Genomic DNA, 26,569 nt, shown 5'->3' on the forward strand with positions numbered 1-26,569 from the left:
GAGCGATAAAGTTATTGGAGCATGGAATGAAGGTATTGGAAAGGGTGTTGGAGAGGAGGATAAGGAAGAAAGTGAAGATTGACGAAATGGCAGTTTGGATTTATGCCAGGAAGAGGAACGACAGACGTGCTTTTTATTGTGAGGCAGTTGCAGAAGTACATGGAGAAGAGGTAGAAGTTGTTTCTTGGGTTTGTTCATCTGGAGAAAGCATTCAATAGGGTTCCATGTGAAGTAGTGACGTGGGCATTGAGGAAGTTAGTAGTGGAGGAATGGTTGATCAGAGTAGTGATGGCAATGTACAAAAGAGCGCGTACAGCTGTAAGGACGAATGACGGGAACAGTGGTGAGTTTGAGGTGAAGGTGGGAGTGCATCAGGGGTCGGAACTAAGTCCACTACTATTTGTAGCTGTGATGGAGGTGCTGGCTCGGAACGTAAACGAGGGTTTACCGTGGGAGTTGTTGTATGCAGATGATCTGGTGTTGATTGCAGAAAGTATGAATGGACTGAAGGAGAAGATGAACAAGTGGAAGGAATGTATGGAGACAAAAAGGTCTGAAGGTGAATATCAGAAAAACGAAGGTGATGGCAAGTGGTAAAGCATGTGGTGAGGTGGAAAGAACTGGGAAGTGGCCGTGTGCTGTGTACTCTAGTAGCTCATGGTGGTTGAGTATGCACTTTATTGTACAGACCTAAACTCTTCAGGAATCCACTAATTGAAGGTCCAGGAACAATATTTGGTTGGTAACACATTTGCCACTGACGGCGAAATAGCTGAAATGGCCATACCCCTTTTTGGGCCACGCCCCCTTTTTTGCCGTGACTGTATCTACAGAACCGTTGGACCTAGGAGGTTGCCCGACCACTCAAAATTTGCGCAATGGCCACATTATGGGGGGTCAGTAATACATTTTCATATCCAAAAGTCAATGGTTTTTAAGATAATTGCCAAAAACCGATTTCAACATGTTACGAACTACAATTGTATGATACCACCAAGGCCACAACATTATATGACACTTATACCTTTTGCATCATCCTATTTTGGAATTTACTTATTTGGATTTCTACACTTTTCGCCTTTACTACAGCCACAAAACGTGACACATTTAATGTTCCTGTCTCTGCAAGTGCACGTTTTGGTACTCATACATGCTCTTGGGCATTTGCATGGAGGAGGCAGGTCATCGGGCCTGCACGATACTGGCAGTATCACTGGTGTTATGCCAACGTCCGTTGCTTCATACCCATACTGGAGTGGATCTGGTTTGGTGACGGCAGGAGTTGGGGCTTGCAACCACATCTTACACTGAAGAAATGCTCGCTTTATGTGTTCTCGTAGCGTTGATGAACAGCACACAAGCTGGTTGAAGTCCAGTTCTTTCTTGGAGTTGTGGTACTGCTCCCATCGATATTCATCGAAAGTGGAACAGTCGGTCTTCTTTAATCCAGACACAAGGAACTTTTCAGCATTGCTTGTTATCTGTGGTGACAGTTCTTCTACACCAAACCCTTCCAGTAGGGAGAGATCGATGGATGCTTTCAGGCCAGACAGCTTTGGACCCACCTTGCTGGTACTGTCGCAACCGCTGAGAGCATGAATGGCTGGGAGACACGACACCAAACCGTTGTCCAGTTGATCAACCAACATGTGGACTGGTACAGTTTTCTTTGTTTTCCGGTTACCAAGCTTCACGTACAGCTTTTGTAGTTGCCAGGTTGTGTTGAAGTGGAAGATGAGGTTGACAAAGACATCTGTGTCAGGCGAGTCGACCAAGACTGATTGAACCCCGTGTTTCACAACACCATCATTAATATGGAACATGATTCTGTCGTCGGCTTCTTCTTGGTTGCTTGAGAGCTCTGCGATCTGTGTTTCAGTGCCAGCTAACAGTTTCCTGCATTCACCCCCATATACTCCTCCAAATAATATTTCCTTGTCCGACTCGACATTCTGCAGCATCCACTTGAAGACATACTCCTGCAACCGAACTTTGTTCAACATTGAGCTCCAGAACATATCAAGATCGACAGGGAGTTTCTGATTGTCAGACCCAATGGTGATTGTGATTTGTTCTGAGGAACTTCGCTGTGCCCGTTCCATTTGCTTGATTGATGATTTTTGATAAACATCAAAAATAATGTCTATTCTTGTGGACACGGAGCCTGTAGCAAGAATCCTGTTGGAAAGACTCTCAGCCAATTCCCCGAATGTGTGAAGGCCCATCTTTTTCATCGGTAGTTTACGCACAAGTGCCATGAAGTCCACTATTGTCATCTGAGCGTCACTCTTTACATTCCTCGTCTCCTGTGGAAGGCGACTGACAAGTTCCCTGGCTAAGGAGGCTTTATCGGGCTTCTTCAATTTGATGCCATCTTTACATTCAGTGGTGAGGAACTAATACAAATTAACAAAATATTGTGATATTTTGAACAAATGTGAGGAACAAAATATTTTTGATTAATTAATGATATGGAACAAATATTGTTTCAGATTGATTTAATGTGCATATAATAAATGCAACTATTATTTAAAAACTTACCATGTTTTAGTCACAGCAAGCAGGGATCGAAAGTAGAATTACTTGCCATCAGAGAACACTTTAACACTTCACCTAAACACCTTCACCTAAGAACAGAGGAGAAAGAGTTAAATTGCCTGTAATCTAGGCCTCTTCGGCCTCTACTTGCTTCTCGGTGCGACGCCATGTTGTTTTATGGGATACCGCTGCCTGCATGCAGGCTCAACGACAAAACACCCATGACCGGAATTTCTAGCCATGTCTAGACTCTAGTCTAGACTCTAGACTAAATTCTAGTCTAGACTCTAGTCTAGACTCTAGTCTTGACTCTAGTCTTGACTCTAGTCTAGACTCTAGTCTAGTCTAGACTCTTCAGGAATCAAGTAATTGAACAATAGGAACAGGAACAGGAACAATTACGAATAATATTGTAGTTCGTAACATGTTGAAATCGGTTTTTGGCAATTATCTTAAAAACCATTGACTTTTGGATATGAAAATGTATTACTGACCCCCCATAATGTGGCCATTGCGCAAATTTTGAGTGGTCGGGCAACCTCCTAGGTCCAACGGTTCTGTAGATACAGTCACGGCAAAAAAGGGGGCGTGGCCCAAAAAGGGGTGTGGCCATTTCAGCTATTTCGCCGTCAGTGGCAAATGTGTTACCAACCAAATATTGTTCCTGGACCTTCAATTAGTGGATTCCTGAAGAGTTTAGGTCTGTACAATAAAGTGCATACTCAACCACCATGAGCTACTCTAGTAGTGTGCAGGAAGGGTGTCGGAGTGAATTCCATTCAATGTACAATGTGCGCTGAGTGGGTGCATCAAAAATGTAGTGGTTTGAGAAGGTCATTAACCAGTGTGGCAGCTACATTTGTTACGGATTCGGCCCTTCCGTGGTTGTGGTTTTCATCCACTTGTAACATTGCTGGTTATGTATTATTATTCTTATCGGGGTTGGAAAGAATACAGCGGTTATTGTTGTTTAAGGGAAATGGTTATTGTGGTTAAAAGGTTAAAAAGCGCTCATGGTACAAATGAGACAGGAAATCGGATCGTGAACCGGAAGACGTCGAGCGAGGAGGAAGAGGTCATGAGAAAAAAAGGTCGGAGAAGAAGCGTGGTTGAAGCCCCGTACCGAGCGGTCGAGCGTACATCGCGAGTGAACTTTGAGTACTTGAAAGGAATCTCGTGCGATTGGTGTTATCGCTGGAGTAGTGAAAAAGCCTGCGAAGTCAGGTACAGGCGTGAGGTTACGGAGAATCCTCGCCTAGAGGCGTTGGCTCGAGCAAGAGCCGCCTGCCATCTTGGACCTCGCGCGCCGTTCGCTGAAAAAGGTTGCCTCATCAGCTGGGCTCCCCCTCCGGTTGGCTGCCGGGGATGGGTATGCATTAAAGCGGCGTCTGAAGATTGCACTGCAGTTCGCTGATTGAATGGTGAATGTGCACGTCTGCCGCGTCTTTGGGATTTGCCATTCCGCCGCGACTTTGCGGGGTGTTGGACCACGTGACTTTTTGTGTCGCTTCGGCCGCCTAAGCCTCGATTGATTGCGATCGGACATGGTTCTCGCTATCGCTGGAGTGAATCAACTTCGCCTTGGAGAAGGTTGTAGAGACATTGTGGAGGTTCTTTCCAAGTACTGGGAACAGTGAGTTTGATTACTTTAACAGATGGTACCATCTTAAGATTGATTGTATGGTGGATTGCTTTTATTGTTGTATCGTGATTCCTGTGTGCTCTTTAATATATTGTTGCGGATATGGGATTTACATCCATCCATATCCGCTTGTAAATATTCCCCTATTTCCTCAATACTTCCCAACTATCCCCAATCCCCCATTCCCTAGTCCCATTTTCTGTAAACAACACTCTGTAGACCCGACCTTCCCCTATTTCCCCCATTAAATGTCGCATCCAGGTCCACCGCATCTCACGTAGACAACTATAGGACATCTTGCTAGTTATTCTTAGTCTATGTCAGTTAAGGACTCGTTTCCATTGATTCTGACTCTTCGTTGCACCAGAATGTGATTGTATGGCACCGTTAGGAAGTTTAGGACCTCCCAATACCTCCCCGCAGCTCTTCCTCACGGTTCAACAACAACAACAACAACAACAACGGCGGCGGCGCGGGGAGTGCGCGTCCTCACTCCGGCTTGGTTGGTAGGGGGTGTTGGGAGGGCACCATGCCTTTCCAACGAGCCGCCATCGAGCATGTGCTCGACGGGGTTACCAAGTAGGGGCTCGCTGTCAGCTCCTCGTCAAGGGCGGAGCCCGGTAACCCCCGCACCCAATAGAAGCGGCGGACCGATCCCATCTGGGGCGGAGCCAACGAGCCGAGGGCGTGTCACTCCCCGCTGAGCATGCGCAGGAAGAGGGAGGTGACGTCAGATGCGCGCTGAGCTTGGAGAGAGAAGGACGCCACCTCCGAGCGCTGTGACACCTCCCCGCATCTCTGGACTGGACCGCGCTTTATCCTGTCCCTGAGCCAAGGTGCACCCTGTGCTATCGACTGCCTGTCCTTCCCTGCCATCAATCCCTGTGTAAGTCAGTCTTGTTCCGTTTGTCTGTGGTCTGTCTGGAATAGATAAGATTGTGTCTAAGTGCCTATCTCTTCTGTGTCTTTACCTCATTACCTTGTAATCTACCCCTTTTCTCCACCACTAATTATATCCTCCTCCGGAGGTCTTGAGAACTGTACCCCTTGCGTCGTTTCATTTATCCCAGTCGTTGTGTCCTTTCCATCATTGATTTAGCGTAGCGCGATTTGGCCAACGTTCGAGTGGAATCGGGTGAGTTGGGGGTTATCGGGTAAACTGTGTGAACACGGCGGCCATTCCGCTCGGTCAAGCAACATCTTAAGCCGTGTCCGTAACAATATTATTTGGTTGTGGATAACTCTTGGTGTGGTTTCCATATTGATTTCGACACGGAATAACATATTTTTTTTCTGCCGTGGCTCCTCCCAGGGTCGGAGGTATACCTAGACCAGGAGGTCGGGGAGAAACACGTAACACATTCAAGTGTAAGGTGTGCACAGAGGGAGCTGCAGATGGAGGAAATGTTGAGTTGGATCTTGGAGACAGCATGAAGCTGGAAGGTGTGAAAACATTTTGTCACCGAGGAGACATGCTGAATGGAGAAGGTGGATCAGACCCGGCAATGGTTGCTCGAGTGAGATGTGCATGGAAGAAGTTTCGGGAACTGAGTGGCGTGCTGACGAGGAGGGGAATGTCGTTGAAGCTGAAGGGAAAGGTGGATGCTGCATGTGTGAGAAGTGTTGTGATTTATAGGAGCGAGACATGGGTAATGAACATAGAGCAGCAACGAAGGCTGGAAAGGGTGGAAACGCAAATGGTTCGGTGGATGTGTGGAGTATCGTTGAGAGAGAGGAAGACAAATGATGAATTGTGAAAGATGATGGGAATAGAGCCTGTGATGGATGCTGTGAAGAGAAACAGGTTGAGATGGTTTTGGTCATGTGTTGAGGAAGGATAAAATGTGACTGGTTGAGAAGAGTGATGGAAATGAATGTCGTAGGAAGTCGAGGACAGGGAAAACCGAGAAAGACTTGCCTAAAGATGGTCGAAGAAGAAATGCAGGAAAGGGGGTTAACAAGGGGAGATGCAGAAAATAGGGCAAAATGGAGAAGTTTGTCATGGGGACCGCTCGGCTAACCCCCGCTCTTGCAGGGAAAATGGCCTCAAAATGCCTGTTGTTGTTGTTGTCTACAAACTGTGCATTTGTACAGTCATTCTCTGTTATGAATTCTCGTGTGTGTTTTGAGGTTGGATGACAGATTGAAAGATTTTCCACAAGTTGGGCATTTGTATGGGCGTTCTCCATTGTGGATTGTCATGTGCCTTTTAAGGTTGGCTGATTGATTAAAAGATTTTTCACAACTTGTGCATTTGTATGGGCGTTCACCATTGTGAATTCTCATGTGTATTTTAAGGGTGGATGATTCATTAAATGATTTTCCACAACTTGTGCATTTGTAAGGGCGTTCACCATTGTGAATTGTCATGTGTGATTTTAGGTGGGATGACCGATTAAAAGATTTTCCACAACTTGTGCATTTGTAAGGGCGTTCTCCATTGTGAATTCTCATGTGCCTTTTAAGCGTGGATGGCCGATTAAAAGCTTTTCCACAACTTGTGCATTGATATGGGCGCTCACCGTTGTGAATTATCATGTGTGATTTAAGGGTGGATGACTGATTAAAAGATTTTCTACAACTTGTGCATTTGTATGGGCGCTCACCATTGTGAATTCTCATGTGTGTTTTAAGGTTGGATGACCGATTAAAAGCTCTTCCACAACTTGTGCATGTGTATGGGCGTTCATCATTGTGAATTTTCATGTGTATTTTAAGGTGGGAAGAATGATTAAAAGATTTTGCACAACTTGTGCATTTGTGGGGGCGTTCAGCATTATGAATTGTCATGTGCGTTTTAAGGGTGGATGACCGATTAAAAGCTTTTCCACAATTTGTGCATTTGTACGGGCGTTCACCATTGTGAATTCTCATGTGTATTTTAAGGTGGGATGAATGATTGAAAGATTTTCCACAACTTGTGCATTTGTACGGGCGCTCAACATTGTGAATTCCTATGTGTATTTTAAGGGTGGATGACCGATTAAAAGATTTTCCACAACTTGTGCATTCGTATGGGCACTCACGATTGTGTTTTTGCAGGTGTGATGTAAAGCTGGATGAATGACTGAAGGATTTTCCACAACTTGTGCATTTGTATGGGCGTTCATCCTTTTCTCCTTTGTGAACCTGGAGAACATTATTCGTTTTGTTGTGTTTGTAAAAAGTCTTCTTGTTTGTTTCAGTTGGCGAGTCCTGCAGACCTGAGTTTTCGCTCTTCATAAAAGTAGGTGCAGTCTCCTTTATAGATTCAAAGGATCCACCTGCAAACACATCACGTGACATGTAAAATAAAAATCAAAAAAATCTGATATTGCTCAAGACTCGTGATATAATTCTGACAAACGTACGCAAACATATACATATCGTTTCGTTTGTGGTGGTCGGGGATATAATACCATAGTGGAAATAGGATTGCATAGTAATAGTATGGACAGTGTACGTGTCGTAAGCATCTGAATGTATTCAGGAGGGAAAACTGTGAGCTTAAGATCGTTTACGTGTCACCACACGGGAGGGTGGTGTTGTGTTAACGAGGTAGGATCTAAGATTAGTTCTCTCCCAGTATGTGATTACCCTCGGTGGTTTTTCCTTTTGTTTTTACAATTATAACAAGCCAGCCATATGAACGCACATATCACATGTGTAAAAAAAAAAGAAAAAAAAAGAAGAAAAAAAGTTAACCAATTGGATAATATAATACAGAAACCACCACCATTTCATCGGAATCTGTAACTTTAAAAAAAATAAGTCATTCATCGAATAATTAAATAATTAATCGATTAATTAATAAATCAAAAATAGGCTTTGCAGCCAAATCACCTGGTCATTGGCATATCCAAATATCAGCTTCCTAACTTAAAAGGTTTTTTTCAAAAAAAACTCCGGCTCTAAAGGTGGTTTAAAAAAACTCCGGCCTAAAATGGCCTCTAAAGGTGGTTTTTTAACTCAAAAGGGTGCCTGAGTTAATGGTCAGAAGAGAAAGTAAATTTAATTAATTAAATGAGTGCTTAATTAATCGCTAATTATTAAATGCCTGGTGTTGGCTTCGCGGTTAGGGTGCCGGCTTGGGATCCTAAGATCCTGGGTTCGAATCCCGGTCGATCGCTGAATTAACGCCAGGGGGGTTGACTCAGCCTGTCATCCTTCCGAGGTGGGCAAATTGAGTACCAGCTTGCTGGGATGAATGATCCCGGTGTGTACCCCGATTTAGAATAGGTGCACCGTATCCCTGCGCATCGTAAGAGCGTGACCAAGGGTTGGCGTCAGGAAGGGCATCCGGCCATAAAAACATTTCCATCTAACAGGGAACTATGATTGTCATGGGGCCCGCAAGGCTAACCCCCACTCTAGCGGGGAAAATGGCATTAAAACGATCATTCATTCATTCATTCATTTCATGTTCAGCGAAATCACCTGGTCATTGGCATGTCCAAATATCAGCTTCCTAACTCAAAAGGTGCCTGAGATAATGGCCAGAAGAGAAAGTAAATTTAATTAATTAAATAAGTGCTTAATTAATCGCTAATAATTAAATAACTCCTCAAATAATTGATTAATCAAAAAACAAAAAATACCGTTTTTGACAAAGTACTTGCTCACTGTTGTGCTGAAATTTCAGTTTCATAGCTCGAAGGATGGCTGAGATATAGCCCGGATAAACGATAAAGAAAACAAGAAAACAAATAAACAAACAACCAGAGTGAAAACTGAGTGCTCCCTTTCAGCGTGCGTCACTGCCGAGCCCCCTTCGGTGCCCGGCAATGACGTTATGCAGCGCCTGGGGATGGCATAGGAAAGGTGCGGTGTACAAGAAAGAAAGAAAACAAACAGAGTGAAAACTGAGGTCTCCCATTCAGCATGCGTCATTGCCGAGCCCCCTTCAGTGCCCGGCAATGATGGTATGCAGCGCCTGGAGATGGCATAGGAAAGTGGCGGTGTTCAATATTCTTGATGTAAATATACAGTACTGTGCAAAAGTTTGGTTTTTTCCCCAAGATGTTGATACTGTTGCAGTTTTAGAAAACCGCTGAGAGGCAATGGCAACCACCACACAGGTCCCTTCGTGTGGTTATTTCTGTAGTGCAAGATTAGAAAAGCGACTTCCCCTTGTGTCGTGGGTTAGTGTCATAAAATGCGGTGGTGAAGGTTAGAGAGGCTTTTTCACCTGTTTTTACTTGGGATCAATTGTTTCATGTGTGCAGCGCTTCTCGTGCCATATGTGTGATCCGCATTTTAATCTCGGAAGATTGTTTAATGTCCGTGAGCAGCGAGTGTATCCCTCATTGTGCCAAAACCTTTTTGAAATGACGAGCTAAAACGAAACCGTCACCAAGTCAATTTCCCCCAGATCTTTCCTTTATACACGACGCGAAAGTACATCCCAATGACCGTTATAAATACAGAATATTTTAGTTGCATTTTATTTTCCTATGCACACATTAAAAGCCATTGCATTCAGTTATTATACACGCTGTTCAATGCTTTCCCACAGGGAAAGCCTCACGACGCACTCACCACAACCTCGCCTTGACTACACCTGTACCTCATCGTTACCTCCTTCGTCACAGTCCGACCTATATCACAAACCTCCCATCACCGTGCCCATTGCGGTTGCCACCGACCTGAGAGCACGAAACATACATGCTTCGACAGGAGCTCCACAAACACCTCAGACGTAGACCATATGACTGAACGCAGGCCACGCTGCAAAAATATTTTAGTTCCCACGCTGTGGACCTTTATCTGACGCATCTTTTCACAGCTTTTGTCGTATAAAGATCATTCTGACAGAACTCAAAAGCGCTCAACAAAAAGGCACTATGCCACCAAGGGTTCTTTTCAGAGCAACAGCTCAACTCCTCTGGAGTGGCCACTGACTGATAACACCCTCATTAAAGATCTAATTAAGACAAGATTGGTGCATACCCGGGGGCGCATGTACCGGCCAGAAGTTCATGTGACATTCAGTTCAACGGTATTACACTGCAGACACTGAAGCAAGTGGTTAACTGATTGGCACTCATGGTTGATGAGCAACCAGCTGTGGCCCAAAGTTATTCGTGTGCGTTGGCCTCAGGCCCTGGAAATGTGAGGGGAACCGAGGCTAACGCCCTCTCAGTAGACCCGAAACCCACAGCTGCAACAATACTTGAGGGTAAATTCATCCAATTAATTGATAATATCATTGATAATTTGTGTATATTTTTGTAAAATGATTGCTTTTACAAATGCACGTGAAACAAATTGCTTAAGTACACGAGACAGTTCAAAGAACACGATACCCCATGCAGTGTTCAACGATACACTTCAATTTACATAAAATAATGATTTCAAAGATCATCAAAAAAAAATTCAAAGATTTCGGGCTGTTGAAGCAGTCGAATGCACCACCCTTATACATAAACCTATTTAACATGTCCAAGTACTACAAAACTGGATGTTCTTGGAAGTATTAAGGTCATTTGTTTTCCACATTGTTCAAGTGTATAATTCAATTTAAATCAAATGAAGTTTGTAAAAGACGAAGAAAGGAATTTATTCCGGGTATTTCCGCCGTTTTAACCAGTACATCACCCTATCTTACACATCACATTGGTTAATCATGCCTGTTTGTGTCCTTAATAAGGTCCTTCAAAACAGAAAGCTTCCCGTTTAGAATGATTTTCACTTTTGTTTGACTGACAGACAGACAGGCTGAGTAAAATTATGATTTAACTCCTCTCTGCACATTGCACATGTACAATCGGATGATTTCAAAGCCCAAGTACGTTAAAACTATGGACTTGTCTTCCTATTCATGCTAAAAATAAAACATTAGATTTAAATAAGTTGTTCCTCGATCATAAACTGCTAAGATGATCAGACAGACACAAACCAATTGCTTAACCCTGTTTTTCGCTTCACGTGCATGGGGTAATAAATAACTTAAAAGGGGAATCACACTGCAGACCCTTGACAGGACTTATCTTGTGTGGTGTATTTTGTGTGGCAAATAAATGGAAGGATTTAAGAAATGAAAGTTCATTGATTGCAAAAGAAAGGTTTGCATGATCTAAAGGGCAAAGGTGTAAAGGTCGAAAAGTCTGAAAAGGTCGAAAAGGGTTTAAAGTGTATAAAGGGTCTCAAACGGTCTAAGGGGTTGAAAGGGTTTAATTTATGGTCTAACAAAAGGGTCTGAATTGTCTGAAGAGGTCCAAAGGGTTTTAAAACGACTAAAAATGGTCTAAAAGTCAAAGGGGTTTGAAGTGTCAAATGGGTACAAAAGGTCTAAACTCGAAAGAACCAGGGTCTAAAATGCCAAATGGGGGAGGAAATGTTTGAAGGGTCTTGAGGGATTTAAAGGATCTATGATGTGCGACAAATCCCAAGGGGTCTTGTGGTTATAAAGGGGTCGAAAGGTCGAAAAGAAATGCTCCAATAATACATAATAGACGTTGTCACGTTCAAATAGTACGTATTCAAGAGATGTACTTACATTTCAATAGTACGTAATTAATACATACTTACTCGACGTAGTTATCACATTTATATAGCAAGTAATTAATATATGTACGTTCCAATGAATCACAATTTATAGATAAACAAACGTTCTAAAAGTACATTATTTGGCACAAGCTGAAGTACCCAGCATTGCCCGGGGTATGGGGAGTGGAGGGGCAAGGGAAGGGGGATGAGAAGGGTGGAGGGGAAGAGGAAAGGGGAAGTGGGAGGGGCCAGAGGGAGCAGAGGAGTGTGAGGAGGGGGAATGGGAGGGGAGGAGGAGGAGGTGAAGGGGAAAGCAGAAGGAGGGGTGAGAGAGAAGGAGGAGGGAAAGGGTCAGGGGGAAAAGGGCACAGGGCAAGGGGGAAGGGGGTGTCGTGAGGGAGGGGAGGCGAAAGATATGCTGTATGTGCATACATATATATTGCTATGGTTTTGAGGTGTGTACAGTAAGGTCAATAAAGGTTAAAGGTTGTCCCCCATAGATAGTCACACAAGCAACATGTAGCCTCATTTGTAGTATAGTTATGTCTTAGTATATGTGAGAGTAGGCCCTTTCCAATGTTAATCCTGCGTTGTGTAAAGACAGGAGAATCGGTCCTACTTCGGCAAACCATCCTACCTCGGTAGGCGCAATTCATTTTCGCTGCCCTTTGCTCACTCACTAGTCGAGTTAACACGAGGTAGGCCTCGGAAGGAGGGAGCGGCGTGGAGGTCGGGGCGGAGTCGAGGCAGAGCGTCAGAGGCGATGACGGTAAGCATGAGCCACCAATCAGGGCTCACAGCGTGTGGCTGCAGCACTGCGTCACAGGGCATGGTTGGAACATTCGATCGGGCTAAGTGGGTTGGCAATAAAACCGATTGCGCGAAGCCCCCCACCTCAGTTATGAGAAGGGAGAGGCGCTTTAACAAGTTATCAGCCCATAAGAGCAATTGAGCCATCAGGGACTCTCGAGGAGTAAGGGCAGTTGGAGGAGGAAGAGTTGTTGAAGGAGCGCGGTCAGCAAAGGACTCACGAGTACGAGGAGGGTCGAGCAGTTGGCATTCGGAGAAAGACGCGCATGAACCAAGATACGCGCTCATATTAAAGTGCCGCTCGGTTGAGCTTGAAGCCGAGCCGCTTTCGTGCATTGGGTTACGCAAGTGATAGCGCGCTGGTTGCTAAACGCGTTGCGGAACCGTTAGCCGCGCTGAGAGACGCGTACGTTTCCTTCCTGCCTCATCTGCCTTTGTTCAAGGGGCGCGCTCCGAGGATCCTTCCACCGCCTGCTTGCCATCATCGCGGGACGTGCTGTGACTGAGGAGAGCCGGACGGGGCCATTCCTGGACAACCAAGCCGGCGCGTTTGGCCTGAACATCAACCTGCCCATCTGCAATCCCCGTGTGAGTGTGTCAGACGGGCCCGTTGTCTTTGGGTATTAAGAATAAGACTGTATAAGGATTTCCCTGTGTCTCTTCGTCCTGAACTGTAAATACGTGCAATAATCATTAAACCTATTTGTTCTTCCTTTTCTTCTCAATTCGATCGTTCCCGTGATTTCTCCATTGACTAAGCGTGGCACGAATAAGATCGCTCCAATCGGTTTCCACACTTTATAATGGCGCGGATCACGTGTCCGCAAACCGCTCGGCATATTCCAACCACACGTGGTTCGTTGCTAGGCTTGTTTCCTCGCTTCCAGGGCAGCGCGAGTACTTAGGTACGAGCGAGAATTTGGTCCCGAAACCCTATTTTGCGCTGTCCGGAAGGGACGTAATAGGTCTCGGGTCGTGCCAGGTCAGTAAAGACAAGGGGATTAATCCCCCCTTGATAAGGGGAGAAGGCTGGCGGCAGAACCATAACAATTGGTAGTCAGGAGTTGGGATTTGGAACCTGGGACAAAATTTGTTAGACAAAATTTTGGACACCAAATGTAATATTGGCCGCAACATTTGATGTCAGGAGTTTGGGATAGGACCCGAAGTGCGCTTAACGCACTCCAAATTACGAGCGGCCAAAATTGTTTTTTTAATCCAAAATTTTAATTCGTGCCATGGCTAGTCAAAGCGGTCGAATGCCGGTGGGGGTAGATGAGGAGAGAGAATCAATAACCCAGGACCCCCGGGAAGAACTGGGAGAAGAGGAGGACATTGATGAAGGGCCGGCGGCAGGGGTAGAAAAAGGCGGCGCCTCACACATGGTCACGGTAGCCGAGCCCGCGGTGCCAACGGACAGGGGCCTATTTATGGCACAAATGAGGGCCTTTATGGTCAAGTCGGGTGAAGACATGAAAATGGAGGGGGACAAATCAAGACCAGAAATGGGAATTGGGGGACAAATCTACCCCGGACATTAAAAAAATGGGTGATGAATTGGAAAACAAAATGGGTGGCCAATTGAAAGAAATGGGGGGCCAATTGAAAGAAATGGGGGACAAATCCACCCGGGAATTGGAAGAGGTGAAAAAGGGGCTGGAAAGCAAAATGGACACCCAAAATAACAAATTGGGCAAAATGAGGGTGGCGTCGAAAAAGGAAATAAAAGAGGCAGGGAAGGACATAAGGCGCAGGTTGAGCGAGGAGGTCGCAAAGGGACGCGACGAGGTAAAGCAGTGTGAGGAACGCAGGGAGAGCGAGGTAGAGTAGAGCGTGGCCACATGGACCGAGGGGATAGAAATCGCGACTCGGGGTGTGGAAAAGCCGACGGCCGTCAAATTGGATAAAGAAATGTCGGGAGCGCCGGGGAAGGTCGAATTGGAAGACGACATTTTATTGGCGCCGGCGGTCGTCGAGGACAAAGAAATGTGTATCGTTGAAATTGGGGCCGAAGAGACGGCAGAGTTAGGAAATGTATCGTGGGAGGAAGAAATGGGATTTGCACAAAGTCTGGATTTGCATTGTGATGTCGTGCTTCCTAACAAAAAGGAAAGTTTGCAGGTGCTGCCACGGAAGAGGGTCCTTAAGGTGAGCAGGAGTTTGTATGGCGCGAAAGTGTTTGGCGGGAAATAAATTTTTGGCCCGCTTGGGGTATAGACGGAGCCCGGGCGCTCGTGAAAGGTCCTTTGTGAGGTGTACGAGAGCAAATGGCACGCGTGTGCGAAGGAGGTGTGCACTGGAGCGCGAGTGTGTAACAGGAGAGTGTGTTAGAGTGCGAGGGAGAATGCACAACGGAATGTGTGTGGGAAGTGTGTCGAAGATGAGTGTGTAACGGAGTGTGCAAGTGGTATGAGAGCGCCAGGATGTGTGCGAGGGTGTGTGATAATGGAGTGTGCAAGCGGCGTGAGTGCACCTGTGTGGTGTGCACCCGAGTGTGCAAGAAAACAGAATGCACGGGAGAGTGCAGTGATAGAATGCAGGAAGTGTATGGGAGGCGCTGGAGCGCCGCGTTGTGCGAGTGAGGAACGGGTCGCGTGGGGTAAGAACGCGGCCCGAGCATCGACGCAGACCGGGGCAGCGCTTAGCGCGACATATAGCCGACGCGAGCCCTCGGTGCGTGGTGTGCTTTGTGTCCTGCAGGGATCGTTGCCGGGCCGGTCTTGCAAGGAGCGCCGTGCATGATTCGTGCCGCCCCGCCCTGTATGGTCGGTGCCGCGACTTGGTGGTAAAGGCGATTGGCACGGTTCAAGGGGGGGGGGGGGTGGAGCTGCGCCCCCTGGCGGGTGCGGTGCTCCGACCATGGGCGGTTGGGGCCATTGTGCGTGGGACCGCACGGCTCCGCGCAGAGATGGGCCGCTCAACCTTGGCCCAACAAAACCTCCTCCCCTGAATCAAAAATGCCGGACGGACCCAACCTGCAGGAGACAAATCACCCACATGCATTGCTCAGCTTTTCGAAGCCGAGCTGTGACGAAAATGTATTGCTGCACGGAGAGGCTCATAGTTCAGAGTACTGGAATAGCAATCGTGTTGGGGAATGGTGCCCGGCGTAGGGGAGTGGTGGTTTCGCCATTCCTCAAATATTTTGGGGCTCACAAGCACTAGATTATGGGGTGGCAATGAACACTAGCCGAGGGCGGGCTAGGTTAATTGCGAGGGATTAGAGAGATGACAGTGGGGACAAGATTTAAGTAGAGACATTGGTACAGGTAGAGGGGACGTAGTTTGTTTAGGTGGATGATAATGACGAGGGAAGTGCTTAGTGTAAAGGGAAGACGGGGAAGCACGAGTTTTAGGGGAAAAGCAGCTAGTTAGATGATGCTGTGTGAATGAGAATCACTGTGTGTATTGAGCTTGAGCAAATGAGGAATTGAATGAGAATCACTGTGTGTGTTGAGCTTGAGCAAATGAGGAATTGGTGAGAATAACCAGAAGTGGTGTATTGAGGACAAATTGAGTTGTGTTGAAGTGAATTGACTTGCATGGTGTGCAAGTGGGGAACAGGTGGGTGAGCACAAGAGGTGTGCAAGAGAACTTGGTGTGCATGAGAATATTTGGTGTGGAATGCGTGGTGGGAGATAGAAGGTGTGGAATGCATGGTGCGAAGGAGTGAATGGGGGGAGGTGGACCCCTTCACGAATACCAGGGTGGGTAGTTTAAAGTCAGGTAGAGGGCTTAGGTAAATTGTTTGGATATTGACACCTGTGGTGCGGGAAGTCGCAGGAAGTGCTTGGTTGGGTGCATGAGTCTGTGGAATGGCTTTTTTTTTTCTTTTTCTTTTTTGTATACAAGATCGAGGCTCGTGAAAGAGCGAACATTAATCACACAGAAAGACAAACCGACACATAAAAAATATAACATCGGGAGCGGTAGACAATATGGGGAGAGAGGGGGAAGGACACAAACACAACATTTGAGAGCAGGGACCGAGAGACATGGAGACATCGAGAGATCTGAGAGAGGGCGTGTGGGCTTTGTTTGTGCGTATGGTTATTGGGGCATTCCGCCACTGGTAGTTTGTCGGCCAGGTGAAGCCGCAGGTAGGCTCCGAGAGCCAGTTAGAGATGTGAGTAGTGTTCAGTGGGGCCCGATAATCCCAGGAGAGGACCCGGGCAGCCCAATGCCGAGGAGGGCATCAGGGGATGAAAGAGCCAGGAGGGGCCTTCCCCAATTTAGGTAGCCGCAAGGACCAAGGTAAGCTCGGGTGGCAACTTCAGTGGTGGAGGTGCGCAGGTAGGTAGACCTGCTATTGGAGCCACACGACCCAGCCCCGAAATTGTGCAAAGGCACAGTGTTAAAAATTGGGGAGTGAGACCCAAATTCGGAAGGCACCAGGTGGTCAATGGGAATCAGGTTTTTAGAACCACATAGTTTAAAGATGCTGATTGGCAGGGCATGACCCCGGGTTTGTTTAAAAGTTTATGTAACTAGTGCAGTTAGGATGAGGAATCCCCTTCGCGCCATCCACATTCATTCACCAAGGTGACAAAGCTCCGCACCAGCACCAAGTGAACGATTTGAGTGAGTAAAACACATCATGACGTGAAAGTGACATTGTGTGTTGGTTCCATCTCTTCCTTCCTGGGAGGGATTGGAAGACGAATTTGGATTAGAGGTGGATATGGGAGACAGGATGTAGAGAAAAGTAGAAGAACCACCTTAAGAAGCCATTTTTCCCTGCAAAGCAGGGGTTGGCCTTTTTCGGGCACCATGGTCCCCTTTTTGAAGCAATGTTTTACGGCCGGATGCCCTTCCTGCGGTCCGTCGACTGTCCGTATGTCCGTCGACTGTCGACTGTCCGTCGACTGTCCGTCGACTCTTGCGACACACAGGGAATTACCAGTGAACTGGTCCTCAATTTGCCGACCTCGGAAGGATGACGGATTTGTAATTTGTAAATACAGTAATACCCCGGCCTACGTCATTAATTGGTTCCATACGCCGTGACGTAACTCGGTGTTTGACGTAAACCGGGCGTAATGTCTTAAAAATGCCTTAAAATGAAGACAAACACCGTATTTCGTAAAACTAGAGTAAATAACTGGAGGAGGCTGCGGCTTCGCCCTGAATATTTGCCGTTCCCCGTCGGGAGTCTCTCTGTTGTTTTCTATCAGTCGGGTCTTCTCCTCGAACGGGGTGACCGGCACAGACGTGTCGACCGTGAGCTGGCTTGTGTGCCGAGTGGCTCCGCGGCCCGCTTCACCACGGCGTGCTTTACCCAATGTGTCCGAGCAGTTTCACCAGTGGTCGTGTCGTGTCGTGTCATCTGTGATGAACGAACGAGCTCAGGGTTCCGTGAACCCGGGATTAACATTGGAAAGGGATTAACATTGGAAATGTTAACGCAGGATTGGATGTTTTAACGTTTTAACGATCGTTGACCTTATGTTCGTTTCAAGCACACATAGGCTTATGTTCATTTCAAGCACACATATTGCACACATAGGAGGGACTCGGTCTGTAGAATATTTTAATGGTAATTATGACGTCACAGGTCACGTGGTTCGGGCGCCATATTGTTTTTCGTGAAAACATGAAAACCCCTTTTTCTCTGCAACGGCTAAACAGATCGAGGCCAAACTTTGCAGGCAGAATCGCATACCCATGACGAACAAATAAGTCAGCGAGCATGACGTCACGCGTCACATGGTTTCAGAGTTGACGTTTTTAAGCATGAACCTTTAAAACCGAGCCCCTCCCTCATTTTTGATCCAATCGAGGGGAAACTTCACAGATCTGTTCTGCATGTCAGTCTACTAAAATGTCCTTTTGGAATTTGCGATAGCTCACGTGGTCTGGCAGATATCGTTAAACGAAAATGTTTTAAAAATGGATATCTCTTGAATCACTTTATTGATCGACGTGAAACTTCATACTGTAGTAGAATTCATGAAGAGTAACAAGTGTGCAAAATTTAAAGATGATTGGATGTATGGTCTGGAAGCTAGAAGTTGTTATTGCGTGAAGAAGAAGAGGCATCAAGTGTGCGGATTTAATTATTTATCACATGTACAGACTGAAAGCATCGTTGGACACGACCTGTCGCGGTCATTTTAACCTCAAATAAAATTCTAATTTAAGATTTGTCAATAGCTGAGGTATATTAACAAACAAATAAAACAGATTTGGTCAAATTCTGACTTTTTTAACTCGATCGCATTTGACAGAGTTGTGACAAGCTGAGGAAGAAGAAACCTCGCATTGGTGAAGTGTGACAACCAGGCCTGCCGCGTGGTATTTTGGTGCCTATACCAAACCAAAGCGCTATAAGGACACCTCATTTTCATTATCCTACTCAACACAAAACTAACACAGGAAAGGACTACGCTTACATTTACTCAGAAATAACTGAACTTAAGCGAGGCTACATGTTGTCGTGTAACTAAGAGGGGAAATTAACCTTTATTACAAAACCGCAACAATATATATACATATATGTCATGGCAGTGATTCTAAGTATGCCAGAATAATGAGTATTTTCCCCCCGCAACACCCTCCCAATCCTCTGGGGGGCAGTCTGAGACCATAAATGACATTTCCACTCCCCGCCAGACGACCTCCCTGGGAGGTCTATCGCTGCCAAGGTCGGTATATTGGAATCCTTGCACCCCAGAAATGAAGTGTTATGTTCTCCCTGTGGCCTTGTCCCCCCCCCCCACCCCCGAGGCTCCTCACTGTCTGGACCACCTCTGATTTCTCAGTATGGGATGAGGGGAGGGGAGGGGAGGGGGGAGGGAGGGGAACCATGTATAATGACCAGCTTGACGGTGAGAACTACAAGACTTTCGGTGGATGGCCTCGAGATGCTTCCTGGTGCATTGTACGCATCACGACTGACTTCTTGCTAATATGGGTCGGGCTGCCGTGTGCCAGGAGCTGCCGTCTTGGCACATGGACTGAGAATATTCCATGCACGTTAATTAATAATTTCTAAAATAAACCTCATGTACTGCAGTTCCAGTGCCTCCTGGGGTTCTTCCTGGGGTTAAGGGGGTACGGGGGGCTGACTGCTGCCCCCACAGCTGGCGTTATGGACAGGATCTTGTCCGGAGGGGAGAGGGACGGTTCTTTGACTCGGTGGCAGCAAAATCCAGGGCCCCAGTAACAGGTGAGACTTTCTTTGCCGCCACTGAGTGAAGGGGCCTGTCTTGGCTGATCTCCGGCACAGATCCAAGAACTGAGAGGCAAAGGGGAACCAACTGTGTGCAGAGGTTTGTTATAGGAGGTAAAAGTTGCTTAGGCCTGAGCAGGGGGAGAGTGTACCAGGAGGCCGAGCGGCTTGGACACTCGACGTGTCGCGAGCGTTAGAAAGTGGCTGGAAGCAGCCCATGTTCGGACATAGGTAGGCCCGGCGGGAGTGTTGGGTGGTGGCGTAGTCGGGTGCACACCCCAAAACACCTCGTCCATGGTACAAGGGGAAGGAGGCCGACCTGAGAGGAAGTCGGAATACTCCCTTAGGGGGCCAAGCCCGGCGACACAAAGGTATCGTCGGGGAGGACATCTGTCAGCGGGGAATGCCGGAGAAGGGCTTCCCGTATAGCTAACGGTTTGCGGAGCATGGGTAGAGACACATGTGCGGGCATTCAGACTTTGAGAGCCTGAATACCCGGTCGCGGCACGCTGGAAGCGTTCAAGGTGGGCAGTTTTGGGAGAAAACCTGGACGCTCGTATGCCGTCGGAGTCCGGCAGAATGTTGCAGTCAGTTCGAGATATTCTGCTTCGACCGAAGAGAGGGAAGTAAGTCGACTTGTGAGAAAGTCAAGAGTTCTCTCTTTGGAGGACTTGGGAAGACGTTTTTCCTATTTAGAATGACGTGCAGCCAACAGTTGGGGAGCCAATCATGGCACCCTGTCTCAGCTAATGGTTTGCGAAGAGAGAAAATACGACATGAAGTCATCGGCGTGAGTATCGTGAGACTGAGATGGTGACGAAAAGGGGAGATTAACGTTAGTCGGAGTTCGTTATTCAGATCTGAAAAACCAGAACGATTTAATGTCCAACGCGTGGGAACCCCACCGTGATCGCGCGGACCGCGACGTGCAGGCTAGTCGCCATGACCACCGCACGTGGAATCGCGAAACGAGAGGAGGGAATGCGCATATCTGATGCCGTGCACGGCAATTGGACGCACTCGGGTGGCCAAAGCCAACAAAAATAGGATTATAATGAGCCAGGTACAATGATTGGAACGAGTAAGATGTGGAAGAAAATGATGCAGCCAGGCGTTTGTTGAGCTGCACCTCGATGAACACCGTGAGCCTGGAATGGTGAGCGAGGAGAGCACGTCCATTGTTCGGGATGGATTGACCGGGAAACCTGCGAACTGGTGCGCGGTGTTTCTGCAATCGTGGGCACAGGTGCATTGTGGGGCAAGCGTGAGTATTGAGATGGGCACCACTATGGCATGGTTTGGAGGATGTGTGCACAGGTGCATTGTGGGTCATCTCAAGAGATGGGCACTTCGACTTTGTACATGGTCTTCGTGCATGCGTGTGAGAACGCGAGTCGTTCTTGCCTTGTACAGCATAATGTTTCATGCAATGCGCTAGGTCCCATGTCAGTGTAATGCGAACCAGTGGCTCTTGCCATGCAATGCCATGAGAAATATTGTTTATAATGGAAATATAAGGGGAATGCTGAATAAACGTCGATAGTAACGTGTGGAATATAAAATGCATCGAAATAATAGGCAATCGGTGTGGTCGAATTTCAAGAAAGTAATGAATTTCCGGTATCACCCGGAAACCCTGCCGATACAGTGAGTGATGTACAGTGTGGAACGAGGTCTCTCGCTGTGCCGGGGATACGATGGAGCGCTGGCTTAGTTGTCTTGAGCGGATGAAATGTAAATGACAGTTGCAAGGTCAAGATACAGTAACAGATGTGGGCACGTGCTGTGCGTGTGAGAATCGTGGTGAGCCTGCGATGGTGGGATGTGATGTGAATTGGACTGCAGGAATGTACGGATTGAGGTGCTTCGAGTTTGTGAGGTGCTGTGCTTTTGAGATGGCTTGCGTTGCGGACAATGTCGGAGGTTGAGGTTTGTGGTCGTGTGACATGTGGGGGCTGAGTTGGAGTGTTGTGTTGAGTGTGCGGTGCTGAGGGTGTGCACCGAGTAGAGGTGGTGCTGCATTGTGAAACATGCCTCCAAGAAGGGCTGTGAGGTGCCAGCGTTGGAAGCGTTTGTTTCGCATTTCGACAGAGATATCGGTGATTTTGAAATGTTTGGAAATATTAACCTTATGTGCCCCATCTATCTGTGTGCGGGGACAGTGCCAAACCCTAAATCCTCCCCCCCCCCCCCCCCCCCCATGCACCCCTCTCAGCACAGGGTGCGCGAATGCTGATTGCATTGTTCAGCATCGAATTTCCAGGATCTCTGAAATGACGTTTTAATTTCCCATCTTGTGGATGAGGAGGAATAGGCTAAATGTCATGGCCTCATCTCTGTGTCCGTCTGGGTGTGTCTGTCTGGCAGTTGCAGGTGTGGACCAAGGTGGTATCCGCGGTGTCTATTGGGGGTGTTGAATGGCATTCCCTCTGTGGCTGCAGACGTGACAGTTTCGTTTGGCTGTCTGCTTGATTGTCGGGTCACCTTTTGGTCGAGTGGGAACCAGGTGGACGAGTTGTTGTGGTCACCTGCTGTGAATGGTTGTGAAGGGGTGTCCCTGATTAGCAATGGGACACACTGGTTAGCAGTGCTGGCAAGGTCCGGAGCTGAATCCAGCCTGTTGGTAAGCTTGTACCCTCTGTCATACTGCCCTCCCCCCCCGATTTCACCCCCCCCCCCACCCCACCCCTCCTATTTCCACCCACCCCTTTTTCCCCGGATGTGTTGACTGGTGTGCAGTTGAATCAGTCACGATAGTTCTGGCCGTTAAGTCATGGTGACCCGGTGGAAAGATGGGGCTGCGTGAAGGGGGAGGAGAGAGTGATATGAGATGAATGTTGACAATATATTAATTGTTTGCCTTTATGGAGGTTTGTGGGTTTAATCCCCACCAAATGTGAGTGAAGGATATGGTTTCACCTGTTTGTCTGTCTGCAAGTAAGAAGTCTCATAGGGTTTTAAAAATATTTTTTTTTTTATATCAGGTGATTTGATATCGGTTGGGGGTTCGTTTGTGATTGGATGAGGTGAGGAGGCGAGGTATGACTGCTCCAGGGAGCAGTGTGACTCCAGGGAGTATGACTGCTCCAGCAGCTCCAGGGAGCAATCCAAGTGTTACGTTTCATGTAATCGTGGTTAGGGAATGTACAGTCAAAAGTGTACTTTGGTTTACATGACTGGAAAAGAAGAGACCAAAATGGTTCGTTTTGGAAATGCTAGCTCAGTGGGAGTTGTGAAGGTCGCGGTGTGCTGAGATATCTTTGTTTACAGATGCAGGCTTGGATTGGCTTGTATGTTTTTTTTTTTTTTGTTTTTTTTTGTATACAAGATCGAGGCTCGTGAAAGAGCGAACATTAATCACACAGAAAGACAAACCGACACATAAAACATATAACATCGGGAGCGGTAGACAAGATGGGGAGAGAGGGGGAAGGACACAAACACAACATTTGAGAGCAGGGACCGAGAGACATGGAGAGATCTGAGAGGGCGAGGGCTTTGGGGGGGGGGGGGGGCATGGTAAGGGGGCGGTGGGAGAGGTATAAAACATATGGACACTGCCAGGACTTCCAGGAAATAAGTTGGAATTTCAAACAAGGTGGATCTGGGGTGAATTAGCGGGGGTAGAAAAGATCAAGGTTTTGGATGGGGGAAGATAAGAGATGGTGGTGAACAGCTGTTTTAAAGCTATTTTTTTTGAAGAAAAAATGGAATGGAAAAATGGAGAGATGGTGGGGAAAAAGAAAACAATTGAAGCTGTTTCGGAGAAACGGTGGCTGGGTTGGAGGTTAAAATCCAGTATTGTGCAATCCTGAGCAGAATGGATTGCCATTGGGCATTTTTCAATTTTTTTTACCAAAATGATGGCTCCTGAGCAGGGGAAATGAATTCACTGTTTGATGTTGTTGAAGCTGTTTGTTTAAGAGCATTGGGATGCCACCCAATGCCAGAAGGTAACAGGGGAAGTGAGGTACTGATGTCTGCATGAGGATGGCAGAAGTTGCCTTCGAGGGACAAATGATTTTGTTGGCAAACTAGTTGTTTGCATGTAGTTCGTTGAATCGAGCTGGCCAAAAGACTGCGCCAGTCTAATAAAGTAGGGTACTTTGGATGGAAATTGAAGCCTTGTGACTGGCCTCGATTGTCTGTCTGTCTGTGAATGGAAACTCAGAGGATTTGGCCAGACTTGGGCAGAAGGCAGATGGAGTGATACTGCTCTTGCCTCTTGCTTGGCAGAAGGTAATTGCGGTTGTTGTCGATTTCACCCGACCCCCTGCCTGGTTTCACCCGTCTGCCTGTCCGATTTGTGTTCATGAAGTCCATAGAGCGAGCCCATGGGCCGAAATTGACCTCTCGAGAGCTGGTCAAGAGCCGAAGTGTGAAATATGATGATGTTATCTCGTAGACAATCTGTGAATGGCGAGACAGATGTGCCTGGAAGGGGAAAGTGTATTTACAACTCATGTGGGTTGTGTCTGAAGACATGCTTTGGGGTAAGTGTGAAAAATGTTTTGGGGAAAGTGCGAAGATGATAAAGGAAAGTCGAATCAGATGGATTATTTGTCAATGACAAGTGACTTTGCAAGATTTGCTGAGGTCGGGGAAAAGGTTTCAAAAAGTTGATGGTGAAGGCAGGAAATAAAGGAAAGTGGTTATGGACTATTGTTTTTGTGATAAGAAAGTGATAAAAGTGGCTGGCTTGCACTGGGGGAAAGTGCACCAATGAATGGAAAGTTGTGAATTTTGTTCAACAAAATTGTGCGAGATTGCCACACGTAGGTTGATCCCGATCAAAGAGGTGATTGGGTGTTGGTGAAGATCGGATCACAGCTCTGCAGACCAGGTGAACGGAACTCCACCAGGTACTTTGGCATCACATCGATTAAATTATTGCTCATAAGGGGAGTTGATGGGGCAATTCCCCCAGAAAATGTGTAAAGAAATGTTTTACTTTGCATGGTTGACACTCGGTTCTCGGACCAAGGACAAAGGACAAAGTGCAAAAGGAGGGTAGAGTTGGTGATTGCGGACAGAGTTTAGCTAGAGAACTTGGAGACGATTTCTTAATTTTCAGATAATTTTCCAGTGATTTATACTGGTGTGAAATTTGCTTGTCCAGGGGGCAGAAAATGAGTACGTCCAGGTATTGATAGGATAAGAGTGAGGTTTCAAAGGGAGAATACCAGTTGATTTTTTGATATTTAACGACCAGCTGCGAATGATGTGAATTGTGGTGTGAGTCAATGTAGATAATTTTTACACAGGATGATTGTTGAGATGAGTTGAATAACTGTGCACTAAGGCAAGTATATAGGGAAAATTGTATTTCGGATTTAAGTTGCAGGAATGAGACGCTTCTGGAATGGAAGCGAGACAGGATCATGTTTACCAATATTAATGTTTACAAAAAAATGATGCTTGCAATACAGGAAGGCAACAAAGCAAGATGGAGAAAATGTGGTGAGTTCCTCCATTGACCGATAATGATTGGGGAGATAATGGTTGGCAAATCATGTATTATTAGATGCAGGGAAATGATTAAAGGGAGGTGTTTTTGGAAATTGGTGAAGGTAAATACGGCATTTGAATTTCCAGACACGACGCAGGGGATGCGGCTATAAATAGCCAACCATCTGAGAGCCGAGGTAAATAAATGCCAATTGGGAAAATGGGGTTCGAAAGGATTGTTCATGGGCCTCCTCATATGGATCATCATTGCCAGTGGTGGTGGGGGGGGGGGGAGCTTGGGATTTGATCTGTGTGTGTCAATAAGTTTGCACTGACGGTACGAGGCTCTCCCTGTGTGGTCCTTCTGGGGTCGAGGAAAGGAGGCCCGAAAGTGACCTTTAACCAGATATCAGTGGTGGCTGCAAATCCGGTTCCAGTCTGGGACGACCCATTGCTTGCTCAAGCGTCTTGACTTGGCAGACCTCCACGCTAGAGTCCCTTTAAATACAGAGTTGCGACATAGAGGGTCCGGAAAAATCTAGTCACGTGATTGCGTGGAGCCATTTTGAGTCCATCGCGGACAGGATCAGGATCGGACGCATATCGGTCAGCGTTTTAACGTTCCCGCTGTACGCAGCGTTCTCATTCGTGTTTTACATCGATTTTACGACAAAATGACAGGTTGTAGCGCCTGTGGGTGCACAAATAGAACGGAGAAGGGATTCAAGATGTATAGATTTCCATCAGATGCTAAAAGGCGGAAAATCTGGAAGAACAGAGTCAGTCGTGTTGGATGGAAAGTAACTTCTTCGTCAGTTCTCTGCCAGATCAGTGATGGTGGTAATGGTCCCATATGCGTATATTTGTGTGCTGCGAGTGAGACTGGCCTTTGCTTTGGCTTTACAGGGTTGTTATCCATTGCTCGTGGATTAATTAGCACTTGAAGGGGAAGGTGTAGTGGTTACCTTATTCACATGTCGCGGTTATCTTATTCACATGTCGCGGTTAACTTATCCGCATGTGACGGTTACCAATACGATACGTTTGGTCTAACCCACGCACACGGGCTTTTGGTTGTGTGGTCGTGACGCACGTGCGGCTGTTGGAGCCAAGCCAAGAAGTTAACCAAGTTGCAGAGCTTACTGTACTGAAAGAGTATAAGCAAGGGTGTCTTGTTCATGTTTCAGAAAAAGTGATCATGTGGTAACTGTGGAGGCCATGTTTCGTGGTGCACAGGATGCTTTCATGGCTGAAAAGAACGTCGCAACAATGTTTGTGGAGAGAGCAGAGCAGATAACGAGAGATGTTCACTTCCCAACGTGCCAAAATCTGAAAGCCAAACTGCTTACAAAATTCATCAACACACGCCTGCACATCTTTTGTAAGAAAAAGACATCAACACAGGCAACAAGCTGCACAAGCAAAGAAGGGTGGTGAACTTGGCAGCAAGAGCATGGCAATGAGACAATTGGCTGCAAAAGTGAAATAGATAT

General features: G+C 46.8%; 1 protein-coding gene across 1 annotated transcript in view; it reads right to left on the reverse strand.

Moving 5' to 3' along the window:
• Window positions 1–6,141: 6,141 nt before the first annotated feature.
• Window positions 6,142–26,569, reverse strand: part of LOC137427349 (uncharacterized) — a 35,289-nt gene continuing 14,861 nt past the window's right edge. The window contains exon 3 of the mRNA XM_078769485.1: window positions 6,142–7,443. Coding sequence (XP_078625611.1) covers window positions 6,275–7,443 — 1,169 coding nt within the window. The 3' untranslated portion in view covers window positions 6,142–6,274. The remainder of the gene's footprint in view (window positions 7,444–26,569) is intronic.

The sequence above is a fragment of the Myxine glutinosa genome, unplaced genomic scaffold (genome assembly GCF_964187855.1).
Source record: "Myxine glutinosa unplaced genomic scaffold, kmMyxGlut1.1 SCAFFOLD_2751, whole genome shotgun sequence".
Taxonomy (NCBI): domain Eukaryota; kingdom Metazoa; phylum Chordata; class Myxini; order Myxiniformes; family Myxinidae; genus Myxine; species Myxine glutinosa.